This window comes from Macrosteles quadrilineatus, unplaced genomic scaffold, assembly GCF_028750875.1.
Source record: "Macrosteles quadrilineatus isolate MER2022 unplaced genomic scaffold, UCM_ALF_1.0 Scaffold_7__1_contigs__length_78375512, whole genome shotgun sequence".
NCBI classification, from domain to species: domain Eukaryota; kingdom Metazoa; phylum Arthropoda; class Insecta; order Hemiptera; family Cicadellidae; genus Macrosteles; species Macrosteles quadrilineatus.
The window spans coordinates 36407416-36433053 of record NW_026542600.1 but is presented as its reverse complement, the minus strand read 5'-3'; the positions used below and the strand labels follow the sequence as shown (position 1 = coordinate 36433053).

General features: G+C 34.7%; 2 protein-coding genes across 2 annotated transcripts in view; one reads left to right on the top strand and one right to left on the bottom strand.

Moving 5' to 3' along the window:
• Positions 1–5820: 5820 nt before the first annotated feature.
• Positions 5821–10060, bottom strand: LOC128998918 (uncharacterized). Its single transcript, XM_054425275.1, has 2 exons — positions 10007–10060; positions 5821–9591 (listed from the first exon to the last, which is right to left on the bottom strand). The coding sequence occupies exon 2, from the start codon at positions 9589–9591 to the stop codon at positions 5821–5823; it is 3771 nt and encodes a 1256-aa protein (XP_054281250.1). The 5' UTR covers positions 10007–10060.
• A 14621-nt stretch (positions 10061–24681) lies between these two features.
• LOC128998365 (putative mediator of RNA polymerase II transcription subunit 26) overlaps positions 24682–25638 on the top strand; it is a 41030-nt gene continuing 40073 nt past the window's right edge. Inside the window, exon 1 of the mRNA XM_054424470.1 lies at positions 24682–24713. Coding sequence (XP_054280445.1) covers positions 24699–24713 — 15 coding nt within the window. The 5' untranslated portion in view covers positions 24682–24698. The remainder of the gene's footprint in view (positions 24714–25638) is intronic.

The window sequence follows — 25638 nt, the reverse complement described above, 5'->3', positions numbered from 1 at the left end:
AAAGAAGAACTAGACTTTGTGGTTAAAAAAGATGATCAGAGTACAACAATGGATAGAACTTTTGTACAAGACGAAGAAAAGGAGGATGACTTCAATAAGTCCTTAGATGTGTCTACTCAAACCATTAAACCCAATCAGCTGGATATGTATTTAAAAAAGCTTTCTAATCCTCTAACGAAAGATAAAATGGACACGACTTATGGTGTTCGACTTGATGGAAGGGGTAATATGACAATTGGTGATTCTAGAATAAAAATTACAAATTCAAAGATACAGGTAAGGAATCACAGCTTTGAAACAACTCCAGGACTCCTTGAATTACTATTCATGCAGGTTCCCGATAAGGATATAGTAGAAAGGCAGGATTTGAAAGTGTATAAAAAGATCCTTCAAGACACCAATGCACACCGACAGATGTATTCTGCTGAAAAACCGGTAAATGCAAATAGGGGCAAAAAGTACTTAAGCGTAATATCGGTACTTTTTCCACCAAAGCAAGGCATGACCGTTACAACACCGGAACACGCTAGTGGAAGTGGTATAACTGTTGAAAACGTGGACAGGTACACATCTGATGTGAATTTACTGGTGAAGCGACTTAAAACCTTGGTTTTGTCACAAGAAGCCGGTCACAACGCTCATAGCGAAGAAATAGACTATATTATAGAGTTGCTTCAACTAAACGGAATTATCGCTTAAGTGTTCATAGGTAATAAAGGCATTATGAATAAAAGAAAGAAGACAATGTCAAGTCAAGCAGATGCTGCCAAGAGAGGTATTGTTAATGAGTTACACAAACCAGCTAGGAAAAACTTTGTCAGAAGAAAGGTTTTTGTTCGAGGTATTGACGATTTGTGGCAAGTCGACTTGATAGAAATGATACCTTACTCAAAAGCGAATAAAGGGAAAAAGTATATCCTAATGATAATTGATGTTCTTTCAAAGTATGCATGGGCGGTTCCTTTAGACAACAAAAAAGGGAAGACAGTGGCCTCAGCTATGGAAAATGTTTTGAAAAATAGCGGAAGAATACCACAAAACATTCAAAGTGATCTTGGTACAGATTTTTATAATAAAGAATTTAAATCCTTAATGCAACGTTTTGCGATAAATCATTTCAGTACATTCACCCATTTGAAGGCCTCTGTGGTAGAAAGGCTGAATAAAACGATTAAAAATTGGATGTATAAGGAATTTGCTGTACAGGGAGATTATAGGTGGCTAGACATGCTTCCTCGTTTAATTTCCATGTACAATTCAAGGCTACATCGGACAACAGGCATGAGACCACGAGATGTTACATCGTTTCACGAGAGGGCATTGGTGAGGAAATTAAATCAAAACAAGGTACAAGGGATTCCAAAGCTAAGAGTCAATGATAAAGTCAGGGTTTCTAAGTATAAAACTTTGTTTGAAAAAGGTTACACCCCAAACTGGAGTACTGAATTATTTAAAATCATACGAGTGCGAAAATCTGTCCCACCAGTGTACTACCTGCAAGATGAAGAAGGGGACATTATCAAAGGGGCATTTTACGAACCAGAATTACAAAAGACAAATTACCCAGATACGTATTTGGTTGGAAAGGTTATAAAGCGCAAAGGAAACAAGATTTATGTCAAATGGCTTGGGTTTCCCTCACGCTACAACTCGTGGGCTTAAATAGTATATTAACCTGTTTCTCCCATCATTCTGGATTAGATCTTGTTATTGTAAACATATATTGTACAAGCTATGATTAGAAGACACATTATAGATAAGTTTGGACATGCTTTGTATCAAGAACAGAAGCATCACTTATCTGATGACGAAGATGATGCATATGTGATAAGTGAAGATGGATCAAAGAGGTTTAGAGCTGCAGTGGAACCTGACGTATCACGACAAAAGGTGTCTAAAGGCTATTTAAATCGTTTCTATGTGAACAAAGACGATTTGAATGAGGTGGAAGGAAAGTTAAAGACCTTTGTTGTTAGCCTCAAAGAGGCCCAGCAAGCAGTTAAGGATGTAAAACAATCAATAGTCTCCATAGAGGGTTCTATCAAGACCGAGCTAAAAGACATAAAGGAGAATCAGTTATCCTATCACGATAGACTAAACAACTTAGAAGAATCAGATGGGAAATCATCACAATTAATTGCTTCCTTGGATAACAAACTAATAATGCTGTTTGAATCAGACGAGAAAACGTCTGCATCTTTATTATCTTTGGATGATAAGCTCAAGAAGCTGAAAGACTCGGATGAGAAAACGTCTACACATTTGTTATCTTTGGATAGAAATGTCAAAAAGCTGTTTGAATCAGATGAGAAAACGTCTGCATCTTTAGTATCTTTGGGTGATAAGCTCAATAAGCTACAAGACTCGGATGAGAAAGTTTCTACATCTTTGATGTCTTTGGATAAAAGATTCAAGAAGCTACATGATTCAGACGGGAAACAATCTAAATCGCTAGTATCCTTAGATGAAGAGGTAAAGAAGCTGCAGGAATCAGATGAGAAAACATCAAAATTATTAAGGACCATTGATGAAAGGCTAAACACGTTGGATAAATCAGATGCCGAAACTTTAAAATTTTTTGCAACTATTGATAGAAAGCTCACTGCATTACTTACGACAACAGGATTATCTATCTCTTAAAATTTCTAGCATGTATAAATAAATGGAAACCTGTCTAGACTTGTTGTCAAAGCCTTCTTTATACAACAACGTTATGTAATCGCAAAAAAGAAAGAGATCCAAGAGGTTCAATGGATTTGTCCTTGGCGCTCAGCATCCGCCTCGTAAGGTCAATGATCGTACTAAGACCTGTCCAGACCTGCAAATACACTGCATATAAAACCTAGAACTGGTTTGCTGGTTCAGTCAGTATGAACGCGTCAGTGAAGCGGTCGGCACCAGTTCCACGTAAAGATCTATCGCGAGTGAAACGCAAACGTACTAAAGCTCCCCCTATACCCCCAGTGCATAACGTAATATACTCCGATGTAAATACTATGGACATTGACCAGCTTCTTGCATCTCTAACTGGTGAGACTCTACAAGACGTATCTGATTCTGTACACACAACAGCAGGTGCGGTCCAAGCGAATTACTATACCCGCGAGTGTTCAACAGTTTGCAGTGAAAATGGTAATGCAGTGGAAGAGGATGAGGATTACGATTCAAAGGAAGTGGAAGAGTATCGACCGGAACAGCCGTCAATCGTACAACAGAAAATACCAGCCCACTCCAATTCGGCAAAATCTGGCACACGCGCCAGGTCGAGCCAGGTTTTTCGTCAGAAAGGTCATCAAGAAAAACTTCATGCCTCGATTTTGCCATCACTGTCATCACAACTGCCACCACCGCCGCCACCACCACCACCACCACCTCAACGTTCGCAACAACTATTATCAAATACATCAGCACCTAAGCTATCTACGTCGCCGACCACACTATCGACTTCACCTCCAGTGCCATACGTGTGTTCTTCTTCGACGTCTACTTCAACACCTGTCATGACAACATCTGTGGTGAGTCACTCTCATAGTTCACACAAAGCAGCTGTGCGTTCTAACCAGCAGTCTAACTCATGGGAACCACGTCTTTTACTCAGACAGATTTACAAAGTTGCAAGCCAGGCTCATGCGGTTGTTGGTCTTGATTCTATTAAAGACTTTTCTCCTTCTATTTGTTTAGTGAATAATGAAACCTCAATTGAATTGACATTTGAAGATCTTTTAAGTCTGCAAAGCTCTACAGTTCACCACTCTGTCAACAACTTTTACTCCAATGAAACTCCATTCAATCCATTCTATCTACATACAGTCATATTGGAACCCAGACCAAATGGATTAGTATCATTTTGTAACTATCGTCTGAGAAATAAGCCAGTTAATCACAATTTGAATTCTGTTACGCTTTCGAGAGCTTCTAGTGAATCTGATATTATTCGACAGACTCCCAGAGTGGTTCTACAAAATGATGGATGGATTTCTTTTAAACGCTTGTTCCCATCCCTTGAAAGCTACTTTAATATCCTACTTGAAATAAACCCAACTGTGCAGTTTCTGATCTCTCGTTACACACGATATTTTACCAAACACTATAAGGTAATGGCCTTGCTTTCTTCAAACACTACAAATGACTTGACTTCAATGACTTTGGATAAACAACTCGTTCGACACATTACAAGTGATTTGCCACGTTTACTTTCTGACTTGAATGAAAGGAGGTTGCCTGCAGAGACTCAAGATTTTTGGTATGAACGAACTGCACTCAGGACATCAATGATGCCGTGGATAGACAGTGAGGTACGCCGCTTTTGTGCAGCAAACATTACCGAAGCTGTGATGGAGAACTTAAAATACTTGTCAAAATGGTAAAGAGAAAATTGCTGTATTCAATGTATCTTATGGTAATATATTTGTATTACAAACTTTGATTTTCTTTATTTGTTTACCCTTTCCTTCAGCTAAGCTAGCAACAACACAGTAGAGGATTGACTTTACTTTTCTTAGCATCCATAGCAATAATACTATTTAAAGTAATTTTTCAGAGGGTGTTTGGAAAACTTTTAAATAATGGGTTTAGCAACAAACAAAGTAGTCAAGTTTAACATAAGTTTATTTGAAAGATAAATGCTATATAGATAACACCAACATAACAGGTAACCATAAACATTTTAGATGTGTTTATTATATACAACTCTAGCGTTACATAAATGTGTTAAGATTAGTAAACATGTAATAGTAAAACAAATACAGATCGAAAAAGGTTGTTAGTACATTACAAAATATTCATGAAATGTGCACAATAATATACATGTGTTAAATATCATAATGCTAAGCATTATCTTACTTTGTTATATCATGTTATTAAGTTATATTTTAGCTATATACTACTAGAATTCAGTTCTCAAGTAGATAAACAACTCTTATAGAGTATAGACAACAAAAAGGCATGAGTTCATCAAATTATTTTACAATAGCTAGGGTTTACAATAAAACATAATATATAAACAGAAACGCAAAAAACAAACACAGTAAACGTGAAATTGTATGGTTAAAAAAAAAACAAAACTTGACCAACAGCCTCATTGTTCAAATATGCTGGACTAGCGTATGTCACTCTCTATACGGATCATAAAGTTCTGTACGGTTAAACATTGTCACTGGAGATGCGGGGCTGTCTTCATCACTATCATGTAACATGTTGTTATTGTCTCTACAGTCAAAGTAGTTTAGAAATGTAAACAATGGTCGAAATACACAGTAGTCACACCAGTTATTTTCTTGTTTAACCACTGCATCAATTAGCCTGTTAGAGTTAACTTCAAAATGCTGTACAACATGTACAAATGCCAACCCCTTTTCGTGCCAATAACTTTGATAGTCAATATCATTATCGTCTTTTAGTGTAAAAAGGTTAAAAAAGCAGCCTCGACAATACTTCATAGGACGTTCTGTTTGTATTGTTTCATAGTAGTCCACATTTATATGACAATTATTACCATAGTAATTTCGACTCCAAAACTCTGGTTCCTCCAGAGGATGGTTCATGAGCATGACAAACTGATAACTATCAATTTGCATAAAGTCGATATCTCTAAACTCATAACTTTTTATTAAATCTCTGTTGACTGTTGTAGTTTTTATCCAAGTCCGTTTAATAGAGCTTCTCAACTCTGTGTGCATGAGGGAAGGGAGTATCGAAAACATTTCGATATCCTCGATTCTTTCGTATTCTTTTTCATATGGAATAGTACGGGCAACGGCATCCATACTCAATGAATACAACATTCTGACTACTCCTAAAGAGTGCTGATCAACCATCGAGCTAAGACTGACTACAATCATATTCTGACGATCCTCCATCGTCATTTTGACGAGCTCGATAATGCCCATACGCCAAAGTTCTAATTTTGTCCTGCAACACTATGCGTTTGTTATCATTGGCTGACAGAGAGAGTTTATCAACTGTTCTAGAGGTGAGTTGAAATGTCTTGCTTCTTATCTGGTTAAATGTCGCTCTGTACTGTTTATCTTCAAACAGTGCCTTCTTGTAGTGATCAAATGAAATTTTGTTTTCGACATAGCGTTTGCTTATTCCCTTACACTTTTTCTTTGCCGTTGTCTGTTGGCTGGAGTTGAACCTGTAGCAGTACATTTTACAACGCAATCCTACGTACTCAAATAGCTGTCTTCCTTTGCATTCATCCTTAAATGTGCCTATTTGAGGAATCGCTCCTTCCAGCCACAGCTCATGCTCCTTTGGATAGCATGACCTATCCAGTACATCTCCCAATCTTTCCTTCAATTCATTATTTAGGTTTAACTTGGTAATTATGGTATATAATAGAGAATCAGTATCAGAATAGTTAACATACACTTCAAAGTCTGGCGGAGCTAGTTTTTTCTTCATAACCATATAATGAAACCAGTTCATATGAACTTTTGCTTTGTCGAGAACTACTGAACCAACATAGACTGGCTTGTTTAATACTACCTTTTGTCTTCTTAAATGTACCGCGATCACACCATCAGCGATAATGCTTCTGTCAACAAATCTTGCTTGACGTGACAGCTTCTGGAACGCTTCATCAGAAGTTACTATTCTAATATCTACACGATTGCGCACGTTTTCTAACGTCTTTCCAAACACACTATTATTCATAAACTTGTAGAAATTTTTGGAAAACTCATTCGTAGATTCAGCTCTTAATGTGGTGTTTTTGTCGATGAACTTTTCCATCCACGGCGACTGGGAGAATCGCAACGCTCTGTGAACTTTTGTAATTTTCAAGCCTAATTTGACTGCCTGCTGGAACACTGTATAGTGAGCGATATAGTGTTTTTTATCTTCAAGCGTAGCAAGTAGTTTTCCCTGATTATCCACATCTTTTTGTTCTGGTAGAATGGGGAAGTCGTTCATTAGATCGTGCAAGTGCTCTGGCACTGTGACATCACATTCTAGTAAAAGTCCATACGGCGAATCTTCAGGTAAGTTTGACCAATTAAGATCATCAACATCATTTACAAACTCAAAATTTCCAGTTGGAAGGTGTTTTTTCATTTGGCTTCCATACAAGTTTATGCAGTCCAAATACAACATATATTTGGTTTCTTTGTTTGGATCATAGTCTTCGCTGTTCTCTAAAAGTGGGTTGTTGGCTTTTTCATAGCGGTGGCAGCATTGTACCAAACCGCCTCTAATCGCACTTTCAAACATTAAGAAATGGTCATAGTTCGTCAACAATTCCAAAGTTACACCAGTCATACGTAGCATACTCTGCCATGCTAGACCTGGCGCTGTAAATGAATGACAACAGTCAATGTTATATGTGGCTACACAGTTTTTGCGAAAGCATTGAATTATGTCCATTAAAAGACAAACATCCAATAACAGATAAAAATCATGGTATTGTCCAAAATTTTTCATTTTCATTGTATTCCAAGTGTGTTGGGCATGTTGATATTCTGCATCCGTAACTTCCGAGTCATTGAGGGCATTGTAAAAGCTTTCACGTGGTGGCAGTGCTTCCTCACTGAATACAGCAAAGTCTTTTACATAATCATAGGGATAAATCCCTTTTCTTTGAATCAACTCCACATGCTGTTCTGGCACAAGTTTGGACGACTCTACGAGTTCCGTCGGTGTGAGATACGAAGCGAGATTCGCAAGGCTGTCCGCCATTAGGCGAAATGAATCCAAAAACCTAAGCCACATCCTCCCAATCTTTATCGATATACTGATGAATCTTTCTGAATTACTAGGGATCACTTTTATTTCGCTGTTGGGTAATACTGCCAAGTTCTTAATAATGAATGCTTCGTCGTATGAAGAAAGGTTGTGAAAGTATATTGCTATGAAGTTTGGAAGTTGACAGCGGGTGTTACACAACGAGCACAAGGTATAACGAAACTGACCTGTTATATGGTCGTGGTCCCGGCATTTCCTTGACTGAACCAATGTCTCATCAAATGCTATTTCACACAGCTCGCAGTTTGTCGCTTCATCATGCTGTTTCTGTTGTTCATCATTTAATGCAATCATGCTCACATTTTTAGTGTACAGCTTTTCCACTTTTACAGCTAGCTCCTGCATTTGTAAAAGGAATTCTTTTGCAGCCGATTCCGATCTGTGTATGTAGGGTGAGGTGTTTATCTCAGCTTCCTCTAACAGCTCTTTGGGAAGGTTACTTGCTACGATATAAGCAAACGAGTTCGCCTCGTGCCGTTGATAGGCATTGTCTGTCGAGGGAACTGGATATAGTGTTGATTCGAAGTCAGCTGTGACTACAATTGGTACTTCAATTTGCATCTCGTAGCTAACAAATCTAAGTTTGCTTTTATGCTGCTCCGGCAAAATCACTTCACTTGGTTTTGATTTTCCACAGAGCATTAAATGTTCACTCAACCAGTGCTGAGGTGTCGAAACACAGCGCCTGTTTTCTTTAAAGGTGCTACACCTTTTACAGATTGTAATTTTGTTGCTGCCTTTTGTAATTTGTGGCTGCATAAGCTTTGTGAAATTCAATATTAACGTAAAATGAGCCTCTCCTTCATCATTTCTAACGAGAAGGAGATCAAAATGGTCTTGCTGCTCATCAACTATCCTGAGTGGTGTAATATGGGCATTTTCGTCCAGTTCGAAGATGTTTACGCTAGTGTTGATGTTTTGTTTTTCAAATTTTTTCATTTGTGAAATGGGCGTTGGAAATGAAATACCATCAAAGTTGTAATGTGTTTCACACTCCCTAAAGCTATGCTCAGTAAGCACTGAGTCATAACGTATATTAGGTAGACTTTTGGCTAATATACAATACATGAAACAACAATCATTGCTGTTTTTTACATTTAAAATGCATTTCCTTTTAGCAATTTTTGGGGGCAGTGGCAGATAGCCACTTCCAGCAGGCAATGCATATGAAAATTTGCTTAGTCTAAGTGTGAGGCTCTTTACCTCATGCAAAGTCCATCCACTGCCTTTCGCCTGCGCTTCAGACTCCTCACGAAGCAGTTTGCTGGCGTCCTTCTTCAGCAGCTCTTGTAGCTCATCACAGGCGCTGTGTATAAGCCTCGACGTGGTCTTGAAGTTCATAAGTTCGCAATGTCCTTCAGGATGGCAGTAGACGGCCTCCAGTACGACGTTGTACTTGAGGGATTTGGTGACACGCAGCTCATCTTGTAGTATATCGAGCACCACTTCGTTAGCAGCTTCAATAAATGGCGGTAGGTCCTTGTAGAGGTTTTCATTATTTTCTATAACATAGTCTTTGGCTGATTGAAGACCTTTTTTTAAATACCACGTCAGCCTTGTTGTTGAACTTGTATGTGATGATGGACTTGACAATACACTAGTCACAGGACGCTTAGTCACCTTTGGAGGTGGTAGTTTTCTTTTCAAGCCACTGCCACTGGGTACTGCTTTAATTTGCTGTGGAGGTGTCTGAATTGCTGCCTCGTGTGTCTCTCGTCTGTTGTCATTGTTGCTCGCTACTGCTGATGTGAAGTAGTCGTTCAACGCCAAACACATTTGCTGGTGACGGCTCCTTGCGGATGCACTAAGGAAGTAGGCTTCTCGACAGATGGCACATTGTAGATACATCTAAAACATTAATTTCAAACATTAAGTACATTGCTCATGGTCTGCTATAGTTCTATTATATTTGGTTTGAGATTGTTTACGTTAAGTTTTAGAAAAAATACATTAATTTTTAGCACTTGCCTATTTTATTATTTTAATTTAAGTTTTATTGCCTATGTTATCATGTTCAGCATGAGATTTTACAATTCAGATTCTTTAAGCTCATATTACACGCATTTTGTCTTTAGTTGTGTGGATTTCTTGCAACAATGAATGTTGCTTATATAGCTGCATGGTTTAGTGTAGTTTTTGCTAGGACAATATGAGGTATTAAGGGGCTCTTTACATTCGACTATATTAAGTTGTAAGCTCTCAAATAATAGTTTACTAAACGTAGTACCAAGAAGATATAAAACTGATAGGGCTTTCTACTTACATTGTTGTAGAAGTTTTCACAGCTAGACTGCTCATTGAAGGTTTAACATCTAAGCGGAATATTGCAAGACGGCACGTGGGGAATGACTGCTCACTTCTAGCGCTGTGAATGTAAAAATAAAGTGTCAGTTGTCATATATAGTAGTTTCGTCAATACCAAAAATAAAGCATACTCCTTCCTAAATAGATTTTTCATCATTATATAACAACTGAAGCTAGTTTTTTGTTAGTTCTATCCACTGCATAGATCGTCAAATCAAAATCAAAATATCTTTATTCACCATCCATACTTGATTAGTGTCAATATGTTATATTTGAAACATTTGTGATATAGGCTTAAAATATAATCACACAAAATTTATATTAACAATATCGAAATACCAAACAAAACTTAAGTTACAAAGTTTAGTTTTAAGCATTCGTGTTTTTCTTTACAATTTTTTTTCTTGCCAATTTAATAATTTTAAACTTTGTTAATGCGAATAAAGTGATTTTTTCATAGCCAATAATGCATTCACTAGTTATCTAGCCTAACAATAATGCGGAAATCATAGAATTACACATGGTAGAGAGATGGTTGTGTCTGCACTAGCAAACACAGACAGCACTCAAGAGTTAGACACAAAGAACGAGCTTTAAAGTTGCTTAATCTATGCATATACTAAGCTACAGCTCTAAAGACGAAATCTACACTCATTTCTAAGCATGATTTATTTATTTATTTTTCTTATTTTGCTAGCTTAACTTATGACAAAAAATGCGTATATGCAAGTTTTTCTAAAATAATCCTACATGCTTGCTAAGTTCATAATACCTAATGATTTTTCTTTCTGATAGATATTAATTCGTTTTTTAGTACGTTTTCTTTCAAAACATTGTAGTATAGAAGTGTTCATAATTTTTTCTATAGGGTATATAGGTTAAAAATCATTTATTAAGTAATAAAGACTAAACAGTGAACATATATATTTTAATAGATATTTAGTTAAAAAAAAAATATTTATTGACTTTTATTTATGTACCTACATCCCTAGTCACTAGGGTACTTTATATTTCATAGCTAGTTATTTAAACAAGGAAGAACCCTTAACCCTTGGCTAGCGTCATGATTTGTCCAGTAAGAACAATATTAAATGCGAACACACACTAGCGGATTATTTATTTCTTTTTACACAAACTAGTTCTTGGTGACATTTGAAATAGAATGCTTGTATTGATTTGAGAGAGGAATATTTCAAATTGTATATAGTATTGATTAAGTGTATATTCAACATATAATCATGCGATAGCCAGAGATTGTATAATTAATCTATATTAATCGTATTATTAGAAGTTTATTTAGTCATATTTATTTATTGAATATATAATTGGTTTTTAAAGATCAACGTATTTCTAATCAAACAGATTTTTAGACATCTTTTAATATTCTAGCTACATACTTCACTTCAGATTTCTAATTTAACGAGCATTACCACGTTTTACAACACTCAGATTTGACATTAAATAATTGTAAATAATTTTGTAAGTTTTGAGTCTAGCTATTTAACGTTGCTCTTATGGTAAGGAGAGCAAGGAGTTATAGGAAAAGCTTAAATCTAATGGTCTTTTTAAAATCCTAGCAACTATATTGCAAACTACGATATGTTTGTACTTACAACTATGGAGAAGATGTTCTGGCATCACACAAGCGTAGACGACTTCGACTGATGCACGTACTGCCCCAGACGCACAAACTGACCGAGGTGCACGAGTTACTCACAATGCAAGCTGGAGTCGAATACAACTTTGCAGTGCCAATGAGCTGCTTTTATACAGTTTGTGTAAGGTCAGTGATTGTGGGGAGCCAGGATTGCTTATAAGCGGCATAAGCGTACATGGCTGCACAGTTCTCTGCACGCAACCGAACAGGTATGTCTCGTGTGCTTATGCATTAACTGTGAGAATAATCTTACTTGTATGATCTTTTAGTTTGTATATGCTTATTTAGCTTACACTTTTCTACTACTACTATAGCTCCATAATTGTATTTTCTAAGAGTGCTAGTTGTATATTCTTATTTGTTGCTGTGCTGATATTTGTTTTGCGTTAATGCATAATGATGCATTACTCTCATACCCTCCACTTACTCAAGGTTTCCCCCCTTTGTCTGTCCCAATATGTGTTTTTCTCTACACTGCTGCATTTGCTATACTGTCTTGGTACTGCCTACATGTTATACTGACTAATATTTCTACTACTTGTTATATGAAACGGTATTCCTGACACATGATACAAGATAACATTGATTACAATATATCCATATGTTGTAGTGTAACAGTTTTGCTACACATTTAGCTATTTAGAGCTATTTGTAATATGTATATAGTTGCGCTACGATGGACTGCTATGTGTATGGTATTACACTCTACTAATCGATATATGCAGCGATATACTTGTTACAATCTGCAAACCTTACTTGTTATATTTGTATATTCTAAGTGCAACGGTTTTTCTATACATTTAGCTGTTATTACTAAGCTGTTAAACGTTTTATATGTATCTAGTTGCCCTCCGTTGCGCTAATATTTCTATGATATTACACCTTGCGTTATATGCTGTGACATACTTGTTTCACGCAGCAATCTTCAATTGTACTATTTATGCTGTAGTGCTCCAGTTGTTTATGCATTGTCTATTAATGCTAAGCTAGTTAACTCGATAAATTTTCATTATATCAGTACTCGGCCTATAATATGGCATACTATTAGTACGACTTTTAAAACAGGATATTTTTTTATAGATCATAATCATGGCCCTAGCAGCAAAACTCAACACCCTGGAGAAAGGACCATACCTCCCTAGGATCGACGTTTCGGCGCTTACTAACAAAGAGGGCTACTCCATTGTGGCAGGGAGGGCAGTAAACACCAAATACGGAGCGTCCATCGTCCTAGACATCCATGTGCCAGAAAAGAGTGCCGACTTCTGTATATTCTTACCGAAGCGGTTCAGCGAGGCGTTGAGTTCAGATGAACTGAAGGAAATCGCTGAGAGCAAGGCATATCGGGTTCAATACTTGGGGATGAGCGGGAACTCTCCGAATATAAAAATTTGGAAACAATAAATGTTTGATATTTGCTCACTGAATACGTATTTAGTTTATTCAGTCCTTTTTTAGTCTTAAGTACTATATGTAGATGTAGACATGTGTATTTTACGCAAGCGTTACTTAACTTAGTGTCAGCTCTCTAGGTCAGACAGGTTGCGCTGAGTTGCATTCATGACCTAGTGCGCCGAATTGAAAGTGAATTCACTTTCTACTGCAATCACTTGTACAGCCAGCCATGACATTCACCTCGCACTTATACTCGCAACAGCGGGCTGGTAATTACAGCTCTGCTGTAACCTCTACTTGTCTGCTAACCAATACTTACATTCTTCTTATATATACAGTGCTTAGTGCCTACAGTCTACACAAACTAACATACAGTTTTAACCTGCACAAGTCGTCGTCGCTCGCTCGAGGACAAATCGCCCCCCTGCCCACACTCGTATACTCATTCCCAACATCGCAGTCACTTTTATTCGCCGGAGAAAAAATCAGGCAACCCTATCTACTAACACTCCATGTAGCATCAAACCTAAGTACTCATTAAACCTAATGTTACTTAACTGGCGAATAAATCTGTAATTTATTTAACTTAAGAAAATATTTAGAATTAAAATCCTACCAGTCAAATAAAAGTGTGCGTAGTCTTCAGGTTTGCTGCGGAGAGGGTATTTTGTATTGAGTATGTGGTTTAAGGTGTTATGGCATTGTGAGGTAAATGAATCAACGCCTCTGCTGTCAATAAAAACAATGTCTGTAACTGAATATTCTTAAATTAACATCTACAACTTAGGAAAGGCTATTTTTCGAAAACATAGCTTCGAAAACATCTAAGATCCTCAGTCCGGATGTGGCTAACAATGATGTCATTGTCACAGCCAATGTGTACGTGTGACAGCTGATGGTAACAGCACCTCACCACAACGAGCCATCGCAGATCTTCGCGCGTCTAGGAACTCTGAGTCAGCACCAGCCAGGACTGTTCAGCTGATAAGAGGAAGACAACACTGCAACAGTGTACTCCATCCCACGCTCATTACGTAGTATTTCAGACTTCAGTATCTGTGATACTAGCTGTCCTAAACACATCAATACCCATGAAACCATTGGCCTTTCTCTTGATGGCTTGTATTTTGGTTAATCTTTTAATTAATTGTTAAAGAGGTCAGCGGCCTTTTGTAAACTTGCATTTGCCTGTCCAAGTGGGCTTCAGACCAGTGCGAGAAACGTTTCAAGAAAAGCAATGGGTGAACATTTACAGTATTAGAAATAACTGTACAAATTGAAACTGATACCACCGCCGTGTGAATCCAATACACTACTGTCTTGGTTCGCAATCCACAAACCAATACATGTAATGCCAGTAACGATTGGTAATTCATCTTAAAATTATTAATAGGTATGTTTTTTCATACAAGAAGAATTAGAGAGCAACTTAACAAATCAGGTCTTTTACAATAGAACTCCGGTTGACAAGACAAGTTAAATAGACTACGTTCAACCTTCACTCATCACAAGCTGAGTATAATGGCCTTAAATGCATCTCGTGCACTAGTTCCCTAGTGGTGAGTTCACCAGTGGAAGACCACTACCCGTTGAATGGCCGTTTCGTGTAAAAACCGTCATAACAAGCTTTTTGTTTTGCCTAGTCATAAAAAATGGTCTTAAAAGTAACTGTGGGGCATAAATGGAATCTAAGCTGTCATTGGTTCAAAAAGAAAGGCACCCTTTTGTATCACAAACAAAATCAAATGTTACAACCAGTTCATCTTCAAGCTTCCCACTATAAGTGTCTCACAAAAACATAGTTGGCTGTAATTTTTCATAGTTCTTAGATAATTGAAGAAAACTGCAATATATTACATTTAATTCTTAGTTAACGTCTAAAGGTACAATTCTGTAATCATTTTGAGATCAAAAGCCAAAGCAAACCTAATTTAAACAGCTGACCATTTACTGGATCACAACTTTGGGTATAACCAGTGAATGACCGCTTCGAAAGATTTAAAATTTTTGAGACGTTATTTTCTTATATTTATATAAGTCCTAGGGAACACAAAGTCTCATCCCAATTTGGAAAAAAACCAGAATTTTACCATTGGTTAAAGGTTATGGTAATTTACTACATTAAAAGTGGTAATTTACTAGAATCTATGTATCTTGAAATTATCCTGAAATAGTTCTGTTTTCATGTACAGAATGTACAAATTGACGTGAAAATACTGAACGGGTAATTTAATTTGGTAAAAGGTTTAATACAATCTGAAAATGTTATATAATATGCGGGAATTGACAGTTGCAATAAATCCTGTGCAATAAATTGTATTTTTCAACACTGTTTGAACATAAACATAACGTTTTGCATTAGGAAGTACAGTAGAATATGGACAAGACGTATCGTTTACACTGTCGCTGAATAGCATATTTTTTCATTTTCGATACAAGTGGAAACCCAAGCTTAAACGGTCACTGCTGGTGTCAGCTGCTGCGGTTCACTGCTGCTCCTACCCGACTCAAAGAGCTGAAGACCAACAATCGTTAGACAAATCTGGAACCTTGCCCCATCTGACTAACTATGGATTTGTACGTTATAGATTTACAGATTGAATACGAAAATTTCGTAGGTCAGTTAGAGATGGTAATTTGTGCCTGATATTATATTTAGATATTTTCTTGCTCTTTTCAGAATAACCAGTATGGTGCAAAAGAAAACTTTACTGCTATATAATAATTCATATGGTTATACTCACTTGCGTTCACCTACGTTCCCTAGGGTTTGTGATAGTCGCTCCCTGTTTCTACCAGGCCGGGGGAGTAATCAGCCCTCTCGAGGTACCTAGGGATATCTCTGGTCTATCTAAATGTATTTTAAATTTGAAATGTAACAATATTGAATGGCTGTGTAGATAAAAAAAAATTTCACAAGCTCAAACCTAGATCAGTTTGACAAAATTGGAACAAACACGTTATTTAGTTTTGAGAATATTTTGATAATTGAAGTTGTTGCAGTTGCTCTTACCTGAATTCTAAAGACTGATGTTGAATTTTAAGTATATTTTATCTTTGAGGTAAATTTTACAATAGTGCGAATTTGTCTCTTCAATATTATGACTGAATTCAATATATAGTGTAAATGCTTAATGTTTATTTGTATGGCTGATTAAGAGGGTTCAAAACAATCAATCATTGTGTAGATTTATGGGCCTGTGTTATAATCTTAGGTTCTTAGACCCTCCAAGCAATATTCAAATAACTTATACTAACATATAAAATATTAGCTAGCTCGCAGTTGCCCGTCTTCTTTATTTCAATACGATGGTAGAATTAATTGTCCTAATGGTAAGTTTGAATTACAGTCACTGCCACTAATTTAATATCAATAGATTTAACAGTACAATAATCACAGTCGAGACTCGACACACGACTGACGCGCGTCTACATGTCCGTAATAGCTCAAATAAAAGCAGGCCTACCGTGTATTTTTATGTTTTAATCGTGATGTATCTAAGTGTAAAGTTCGTGTACGTGTTTCAAAACTTCAAGACGCACCCAATGGGGAAGATCAAGGACTTATATTAGGACTGATGATGGCAATTTATACTGCCGAAATGCATCTCCTGTAATAGGACACAGCTTTATTAGGATCGACCGGCGGACACAGGTAATTTAACCTTTTATTGAATGTCATACCGATCCGGAACGACAGCAAACAACATAAAATGAAGTAAAATAATGGTTAATACAGTTACTGTCCTGGTAGGAATTCCCGGAAACCATCTCGAGTGGAAGCAAATGTAACTGGTGGAGATATACAGGACACCGAATTCACCTTTGTATTGAACATCCAATTATAAGACCAAGCTTACATTTATATACAAAGTACATTGTTTTCACTTGAATAATAGACTATAGAGATTTTTATTTGATATACAGATTTTGTGTGGATTGTTTCTTTGTAAGGAGGTAAAGTTAGTTAAGATTCGTGGTCTGGAAACATGCGTGGATGATAAGTTGTGAATTTATCAAGGTAATTCAGTATTCTCTTTGTAAAATAAGGTCACCTAAGTTGACCAGCAATAGGTAACAATACCTAGGTTGAATCATGACCGATTTCATTTTTCAAATAACAATATCCTAGAAGGGATTCTGCAATTTCAAACCACAACATGCCTCTATTTGGCTAAAGAAAATTTAATTTAGACTCCAATTTTTTCTAACTAAACATTTACTTTACGACCACACTAGAGTAGCTTTACAAGAAAAGGTTAACACTCTCGAAACCTTTAATACCCTCAGTACTAACCTGTTCTATAGTCTAAAAGCTTTCATTTCCGGAAGGCCTCAATACCTATGTGACAAATTCCGTTTGGTAGAATCTCTTTAATGAGTATTGGACAAATAAAGTTATACATTTTTCCTAGGGTTCATCGTAAGGTTGGGAGAAGGGTCTTCTAGAAGTTTGGTCCGTCGTTGTACAATGTATTCCCAAACATTTTTAAAGATGTCTTCTTGAATCAATTTTGATTGTGAATTTAGAAGCCATCTAATTTTGTTGAACCAATTGGTTATAATATTATTGAAAGTGAATTTTTCCAATCATTTTTAAATATACAGGGTGTCTCGAAACCCTCTCTCGAAACTCAGTGGGCATTTTCTTTTAGTCAAAAACAAACAAAAATGTTTATATAAACATATGTCATATCTCGCTTCTTTTTCCGTCTTTCAGTGTGTATGTACTTTTTGCATAACTTGCCATAACTTTGGGTGCAACCATAACAACTTGAGGTGCCAACTTCAATCTTGGTACGTGTATGATGAGTAATAGAAACTTTGCAAAGCATAAAGTTTCTACTTGGTATAAAATCAAAATGGTGGCCATTAAAAATTTTCAAAGCTTAATAATTAAAAAAGCATGGGATCTATACAAAAGTTACAAATGAGAAAAAGGATTAAAACATAATTCCCTTTACATAAATGCACAATATAAATTTCATTTATATAAAGGTAATATCTAATTTATTGAATTTGCCCAAATTGTTTGTTTTAGCTTCAGAAAATTTCTTTTCTGCCTTATTTGTCTCATGGTCCTATAAAAATGTTACATTTCCGTAAAGTGAATTCAACTTCCATCCTTTTCATCATTTATAACTTATTTATAAATCCTATGGGTTTTGAGTCATTAAGCTTTGACAAATAAAAATGGCCACCATTTTTAAGTTATACAAAGTAGAAACTTCATGCTTTGCAAAAGAGTAGTTCTAGTTTCTCATCATACACGTACCCAGTTTGAAGTTGGTTCCTCAAGTGGTTCCAAAGTTATGGGAATATGTAAAAAATACATAAACACTAACAGACGTAAAACGAAGTGATATAGGGCATGTGTTAAAATAATATTCTTTGTTTGTTTTTAACCTAAGGAACATGACCACGGATTTTTATGGGAGAGTTTAGAAACACCCTGTATGTTATGTCATTCAACAAGAGGTATTTGGAATAAAGCTGTTTTAAACTGAGAATAACTTTACATGTTAATTTATTTGCTACTTGATTTTGTTTACTATTATAAGTCTTTTGGTAAAAAAATTACACATATTTTAGTCTGATACAACTCATAAATAATTATTGCAATTTCTTCAACGGTTTCTCTTGAGTCTTGACAGAGTAGATTTTATGGTAAATAAAATTTAGATAATGTTATACTAATTGGTAATAGTTGATCTGAAATCTGTTGCAATACAGGAACGAGAATTTTAGGATTTAAATGAGTCTTGTTCTGAATTTTATTTACAACTTTTGTTTACAATATGTACGGAAAATGTTATTTAGAATGCAATCGCCAGAACTGTAACGGCAAGATGTAAAATAAAAGTAAGCCTACATAAGGTTATTAGCACTTTCATAATGTAAAATGGAAACCCGAGCGATTTTGGTCTGACTGCTTACAAACTCTCTTTAAAAACAACACCAGTTGCATGGATTATACTTTTACTGTTTGCAATAACTTCTTATAAAATTCCTTACGGCATCCATACTTCTAAAGCTTTGTCTATATTTAGTGTAATATATACTTGGTTTTTAGAGGTAAACAGCTAAGTTATGGTATAAAATGAGGTTACTAGCCTGTAGTCAATTAATCCTTTATTTGTCGTGATGACTATAGTTTCGGGGTTAAAACCCCATTTTCAAATCTTTCTCTTCAGTCGTAAATTGTCAAACATAGTATCTTCTTGCACTTGCCGTTGCCAATAATACATCACACATAAACATACACGGAAACACTGATTTACAAAAATGTATGTACATGAGTGCGAGTCTGGTTTTGTCCTTGGCCGGCCTCACGCACATGTACACAAGTTTTTGTAAATCTAAATGTTTCCGTGTATGTTCATGTATTATTGAAATTTCAAAGCATACATGTTATCATAGACCACAGATATTTTCTAACATGATAACTAAAATATTTACATAATATGTCTGAAACTTTCCAATATTTACTTAGTAGCCATGTTAGTCTCTAATCAACCTGTATCGCATCTGAAGTCATTGATGATTTAGTAACATCAAATACACATATACACATAATTGTGGACTTTTGGCACATGTTTATAGCATAAATTGTGTTTGTCTGGATTTAAGGATCAAATCTACAAACCCGAACCAGGCAGTTCCGGCACACCCTATGCAATGGGTTGACTAACCGTTTATTCTACTTAAAGCAGTATAAACGTTTTTACATAATAAACAATACAAAATACATCCAGTATTAAGATGAAGACCACTACAGTTGGAAAACCTCTGCATGTATTGGGTTACTTGTATGGAGTCGTCGACTGTAGTGAAAATAACATGATGGTTCCAGTTTTTACTATTTTTGAAGTACTAATAATTGTACCCTAAAAATAAATATAATAAAGATGTACCCATAGATGCACCCTGTATCTGAACTTGTGGTCTGAAGTCTGACGTTCTCATCATAAATATAGTAAAAGAAGAGAGCGGAGCATTTTGGTCTTTAAATGGCCGGTAGGAAATAAATGCATAATATGGCAATACGTAAGACTTTTATGGTTGTCTGGCCCACCTCTTTCTAGTCGTCTTGTGATTTGGTACTCCAACCTTTAGATTGGCCGCTCCCTACAAAAGAGAATACTGAGTTTCCATAAACTTTCAACCGATAAATTATCCAATTATGCAACAAATATCATTTGTGCGATGATATAAGCCCATATACATGATAAATATAACTGAAATTAGAGTTTTGTTTGGAAAATGCTTGGATTTATGTAATATTAGTTTTTTTTTCACTTGTTATACTGCAGGGAAGTTACAGTGCCGTTTTAATGGCACAGTTGTTGATGAAACATTCATCAATATTCTCTACACGTTTGAAAATATTTTTGCCACTTAAAACTGTATTTTGTTCAATAGGATTACAACTAAGGACTTCCAACAAAATGATTACCTAACTACTACTAATGAATAGTATACATTCATGTGAGGTTTTTGGATACGTTAATATTCAAAATCCACCTTAGAGCTCTACCTTTATGAGTTCAAAATTATCCATGTTGTTCTTACAGGAGAAAAATCCATAAAAAATACAAATATCTAGTAACTACAGTAATAATAAACGTCTGTATGTGGAAAATTTTTCTTTTTTTAATATTTGTATCATAAGTACTAATAGTGTTAAAATTGTTTTTATAACTACTGGAAATTACTAGGTGGGTACCTAGTATGGATATGGAATTAATAGTGGGTACTGTGTTAAGTGTGGATAAACCTTTCAATGCTACAAAATTTCTCTCATTGTACGAATTTCGGTTTATTATATGTTCCACAGGATTTTATAGAATTTAAGTCTAACTATTCCAGGGACGAAAGTGGCACATTTTAACCATTACTGCTGATGGGTAGGAGCAAAAATTCATTAAAGTTGAACGTTAATAATAAACTACACAGAACAAATGATATACAAATTGATTGACACTATGGACACATTTCACAATCAGTACTTCGTTTTGGGCTGTGGCATGGTATTGTGTTTAGAGCTTCTAATTTCAAAGGACCGGGTTCAAATCTCACTAATCAGTAATGTGAGATTTTGTACCTTGAGGGAACACAGCTCTCCTTGACAGAAAAAACATTCAAAGAAAAAAAAAGATAAATTTTTCTGTGAAGGAAAACATTCTTCTTATTGAAGTAATCCTCACCTTCCCAATTTGATTGTTTCTATTCCTGTCTTGTTCGTATACTCTTTCTTTTCTCCTTTGGTTTTCCTATTTTGGAATTTTAGTTTTTACTATGCTAAATAATAAGAATAAAATTGCATAACGGTATAAAAAGACTGGCGAACGAATATGTCAATTATTAATTAACAAAAAATTGACAGGTTTTTGCATTTCTACAAATGTTAGAAAATTTTTTTTTATATCTTTCTGAAATTAAATTATTTCCAATGTTTTATTAGTAAAAAACTGCAATGGAGAAAAAATTTCTCAATGTAACCTATAGTTAAAGTGGATGATATCACTGTTTTAAATGTATCTATTCATCCAATGCTTAGTAATTATTGCGTTTATTATATGCCTTGTCTCTGATTGGAGATACACATTAACACTTCAACAGATTCAGGTACGGGTTACGAGAATAAAACATATGTTTACATTCATAATTAACCAAGCCATATAAAATAAACTAGAATAAAAGTTCTATTGCGCGATAACAGTAAATACTACATCAATTTAATAAGTAAAGTACGTTATAGTGAGCTGAGATAAATAAAACAAAATCAGTTTTAGTCACTACTAATAAGAATAAAAATATTAAAACGTAAACAAATAATTTATTTGTTAGGGTGGGTTACTTCTAGTATGTTGATAGGTTACCTGCCAAGGTTCATTATCTTGATTTAAACTATTAAAAACTGACGATATAAATTTGATTAGTAGATAATTATTGTTACAATTCACATGGAGGTTAAGCCAACTATGTACTTAACATAGTTAAAAATATGTAAATTGTATTTTTCATATTTATGTTGTTTTCAACAATGGCTAAATATCACATGCTTGAATTTAACTCCCCTTAACAATAACACCGTTACATATTTATATAATTAATTTTTGTGCAATGGTTAATGCTTGTTATTTCCTAAGAGTTAGAATACAAGCTAAAGATGAACTAGGTCCATGCAGACGTAAACGAGTTCAGGTTAAAATTTTATTTGGAGCATGTAAACAAAAAATAAAAATACATATGCTAAATCCAAGCACTCGTAAAACACATACATATTCGAATTAATAACCTTTTTAGTAGAAAAATGCGCTTCCGTACAAGCGTCGTTTATTGTTTTCTACATAAACTTTAGCTCTGTACAAACTTAAGAACCATAGGTAAACTACTACAGCACCATGATCAAATAAAAAACATAAAATTATTTATTTTATTTATTATATTTATTATATATTTTATTATTTAGATTTGGTCCAAACAGTTCTGAACAAACTTCTTGTTCTCTTAAAATATTTAATTTTCACTTTAGGTATGATGAAATAAGGTTTCTTTAAGCTATAACCATGTAAATTTAGTTTTAAACTTATTTAAAAAATATCAACAATAGTACAGTAGTATAAAGCTTTAGTTGTGTGTGCAGTATTTCCCCAACCTCTTTAATCATATTTTACTTTCATTCACATATACATTAGATTGTAGTAATAATAGGTTAAATACCTTTTTACGTTTTCAATCCTAGTCCTAGTCCTTGAATACCTTTTTGAAGACGTAAAAAGTTATGCAACCTATTATTAGTACTCTTTATCAACCATGGAGGCAAAACATGGATATACACATTGATTCACATATTGATGAATATACTAATTACATGTTGTGAAATAGTAAAAGCTGCTGAAAATAGTCAAAATTTGCTGCACATTTTTTTTACAAGTTCCTTCATACACATAACATTTAAAATTGTGATCAATGGTAGTCCTTAAATAGTTAAAATTACAGACAACTTTTAGTGGCTAGCAAATTCATTTTTATCAATTTATGTTTCTAAATGTAAACAGTTACAAGAATGAACTTTTAATAGGATTTCTACAATTAAAATAGGGTGAGTGTACGTGCATTATTTATATTATAGAGCTATTCTCATTAATCGTCATTAATTATCATGACACCATTTTGTTTTCTGTAAGAAATCCCCTATAATTTACTCTCTGCAGGTTCTATATTACTCTCTAATACCACCAGCACTGTGTCGTCTACAAACATATAAATTCTACTCATTTTTATTACAATTGACATATTATTCAAACAAATATAATAATTGGCCCAAGATACCACCTTGAGGCACACCATATATTAACACTTTCGTTATACGATAAGTAGGCCTATCATCTACTTTTAAAGTTATCTTTCCATTTTTTTCACCATTTATAAACCGATATTCCTTTTTCCTCCTAGCTCTCTCTAGGGTATTTACATTTTTTATGACTTCAGAGTATGAAATGCTTTAGAGAAATCAATAAATATTACAATTACTTGTTTTCCTAAGCCAAACTAATTATTTACAAACTCTGATGAATCTCCTAATAGACCATTTGGGCCTTTACTTGTTTGATATACATACTGTCAATCCATAAGGAATATACGCCTTGCTGACAATCGTTAATAATTTTGTTTTCATTCAAACAATTGTTTCAATTGTTTTAATTTGCCCTCCATTATTTTATTCTATATAATTATAACTGACGATAATTTCAGTGATAATAATGATTTCCAGATTTATATACTGGTCTTACTATTTTTTTCAGCTCTTCGAGTAATTTCCCCTTTTTCTATAAATTATTTATCATTTTTACCCAGGGTACCCACTAACGCCTATACTTTTTTCTCGAAATCAATTTTATGCTATCTATTTCTGGACCTTTTTTCTTTATTACATCTAGAAGTATTTTTAATTGGTCAAAATCTAACATACAAATGTAAAATATGCATTTACTTCATTATTTTCCCTGTTTGATTTGTAATTATATTACGTGATTACAGTCATGGACTACTTCATCTCCCCTTGAGTGAAATGTTAAACTAAAAGGATTGCATATTTTTTGAGATTTATTTCATTTACCTAAATATTTTCTCACGATAATATTCCTGTCTTATTTTACTAAGAACATTATTTACTTAGGCCCATTTTTCTCACATGTTTGTACTGCTCTAATCAAATAATCATGAAAATGATCCCTTCCCGCTTATAAATATCTTTTTCAATCTCTTCCTCAAATATGCGTATTACACCCTGTTACATATTTAACACCCTGTTATCTTTGGCTGATTTCCCTGAGACGTGAAGCGCCTAGAGTAACAGGTGATTTCAAAGGTGACAAGAAAGTCAACAACATACACCCTTGGAAAGTGGAGAGAAAACCGATAAGGCACGTGACAAAACCAGTTGAACATTTTCGATTTTAGATGCATTCTTCGAAGGAGACACCCAAACTTCGAAGGACTCGGGATCTGGAGGGGAGAAGGAGAAGAAAGTGAAGATCCTGCGCCTGTGGGATCAGGACATTCTGTGAATGGTCTTCTGCCAGGAAACATCATGATCTTGTATACGGTGAGTAGCCTGAGAAATCTGTGGACGAATAAACATTAGTGGTAGATTTAAATGTGTTTATAGTGCAGTAAATAGTAAATGCTCTATGTATAATATAAACGTGTGATGTGAAGCTAACTATATTTTTCGAAATAATATAAAAACTAAAAGTTTGTTTGTACTTTGCTAATGAAAGAGAATTTAACATAGTCTATAATGCTTAGTTTAGTTTAGTTAAGTTGGAATAAATTCATAGAGTTTGAATTCATCCCGACAAAAATTGTACTTGTAAGTTGAAATATACATTAGGAGTAAATTAACATTTTTGATATAAATAGGTAGTTATTGTGAATCAGTGGCTATTTAACTTCAGTTTAAAGTTTTGATAGATTTTTTATAACTATAATACACACAAAAAAGTTTATATAAATGTGTTAAACTATTATTATTTAAATAAATTATGAAACAATAATATTTTGTAAATTGAGGATCGTAGGTATAATAATTCTATCTTAGAACTTTACTTTTGAAAATTCACCAAATAAATTATCTTAAGGTGGAATTCTCTGAAATTAAGTATTCAAACAACATATACACAGAGAATGTTACATAATTTACATAGCTACATATGAAAAAATAGTTGGATTACTCCTGTATATAGTATGAAATGAAACAATGGTTACGTTATTTTTTGTTTTGGAACCCTAAAACGAGTTGGTAAAACTCTAAGCTCTTAACGAAAACTTCTTTCGAGAGTGTAATATAAACTTTCCCTGAAAACTTAAGGATCGAAATTGATCAATTCATACTTAGTGTTCTAAATGGCAATAACTGAATATATTACTTAGATTACAGTGATTTCGGAAATATTAATAACAATTCACTGCCCTAAACTTGCCGTAACGTTCCTAGATCAGATTGTTATACGTACTAATAGTGCAAACAG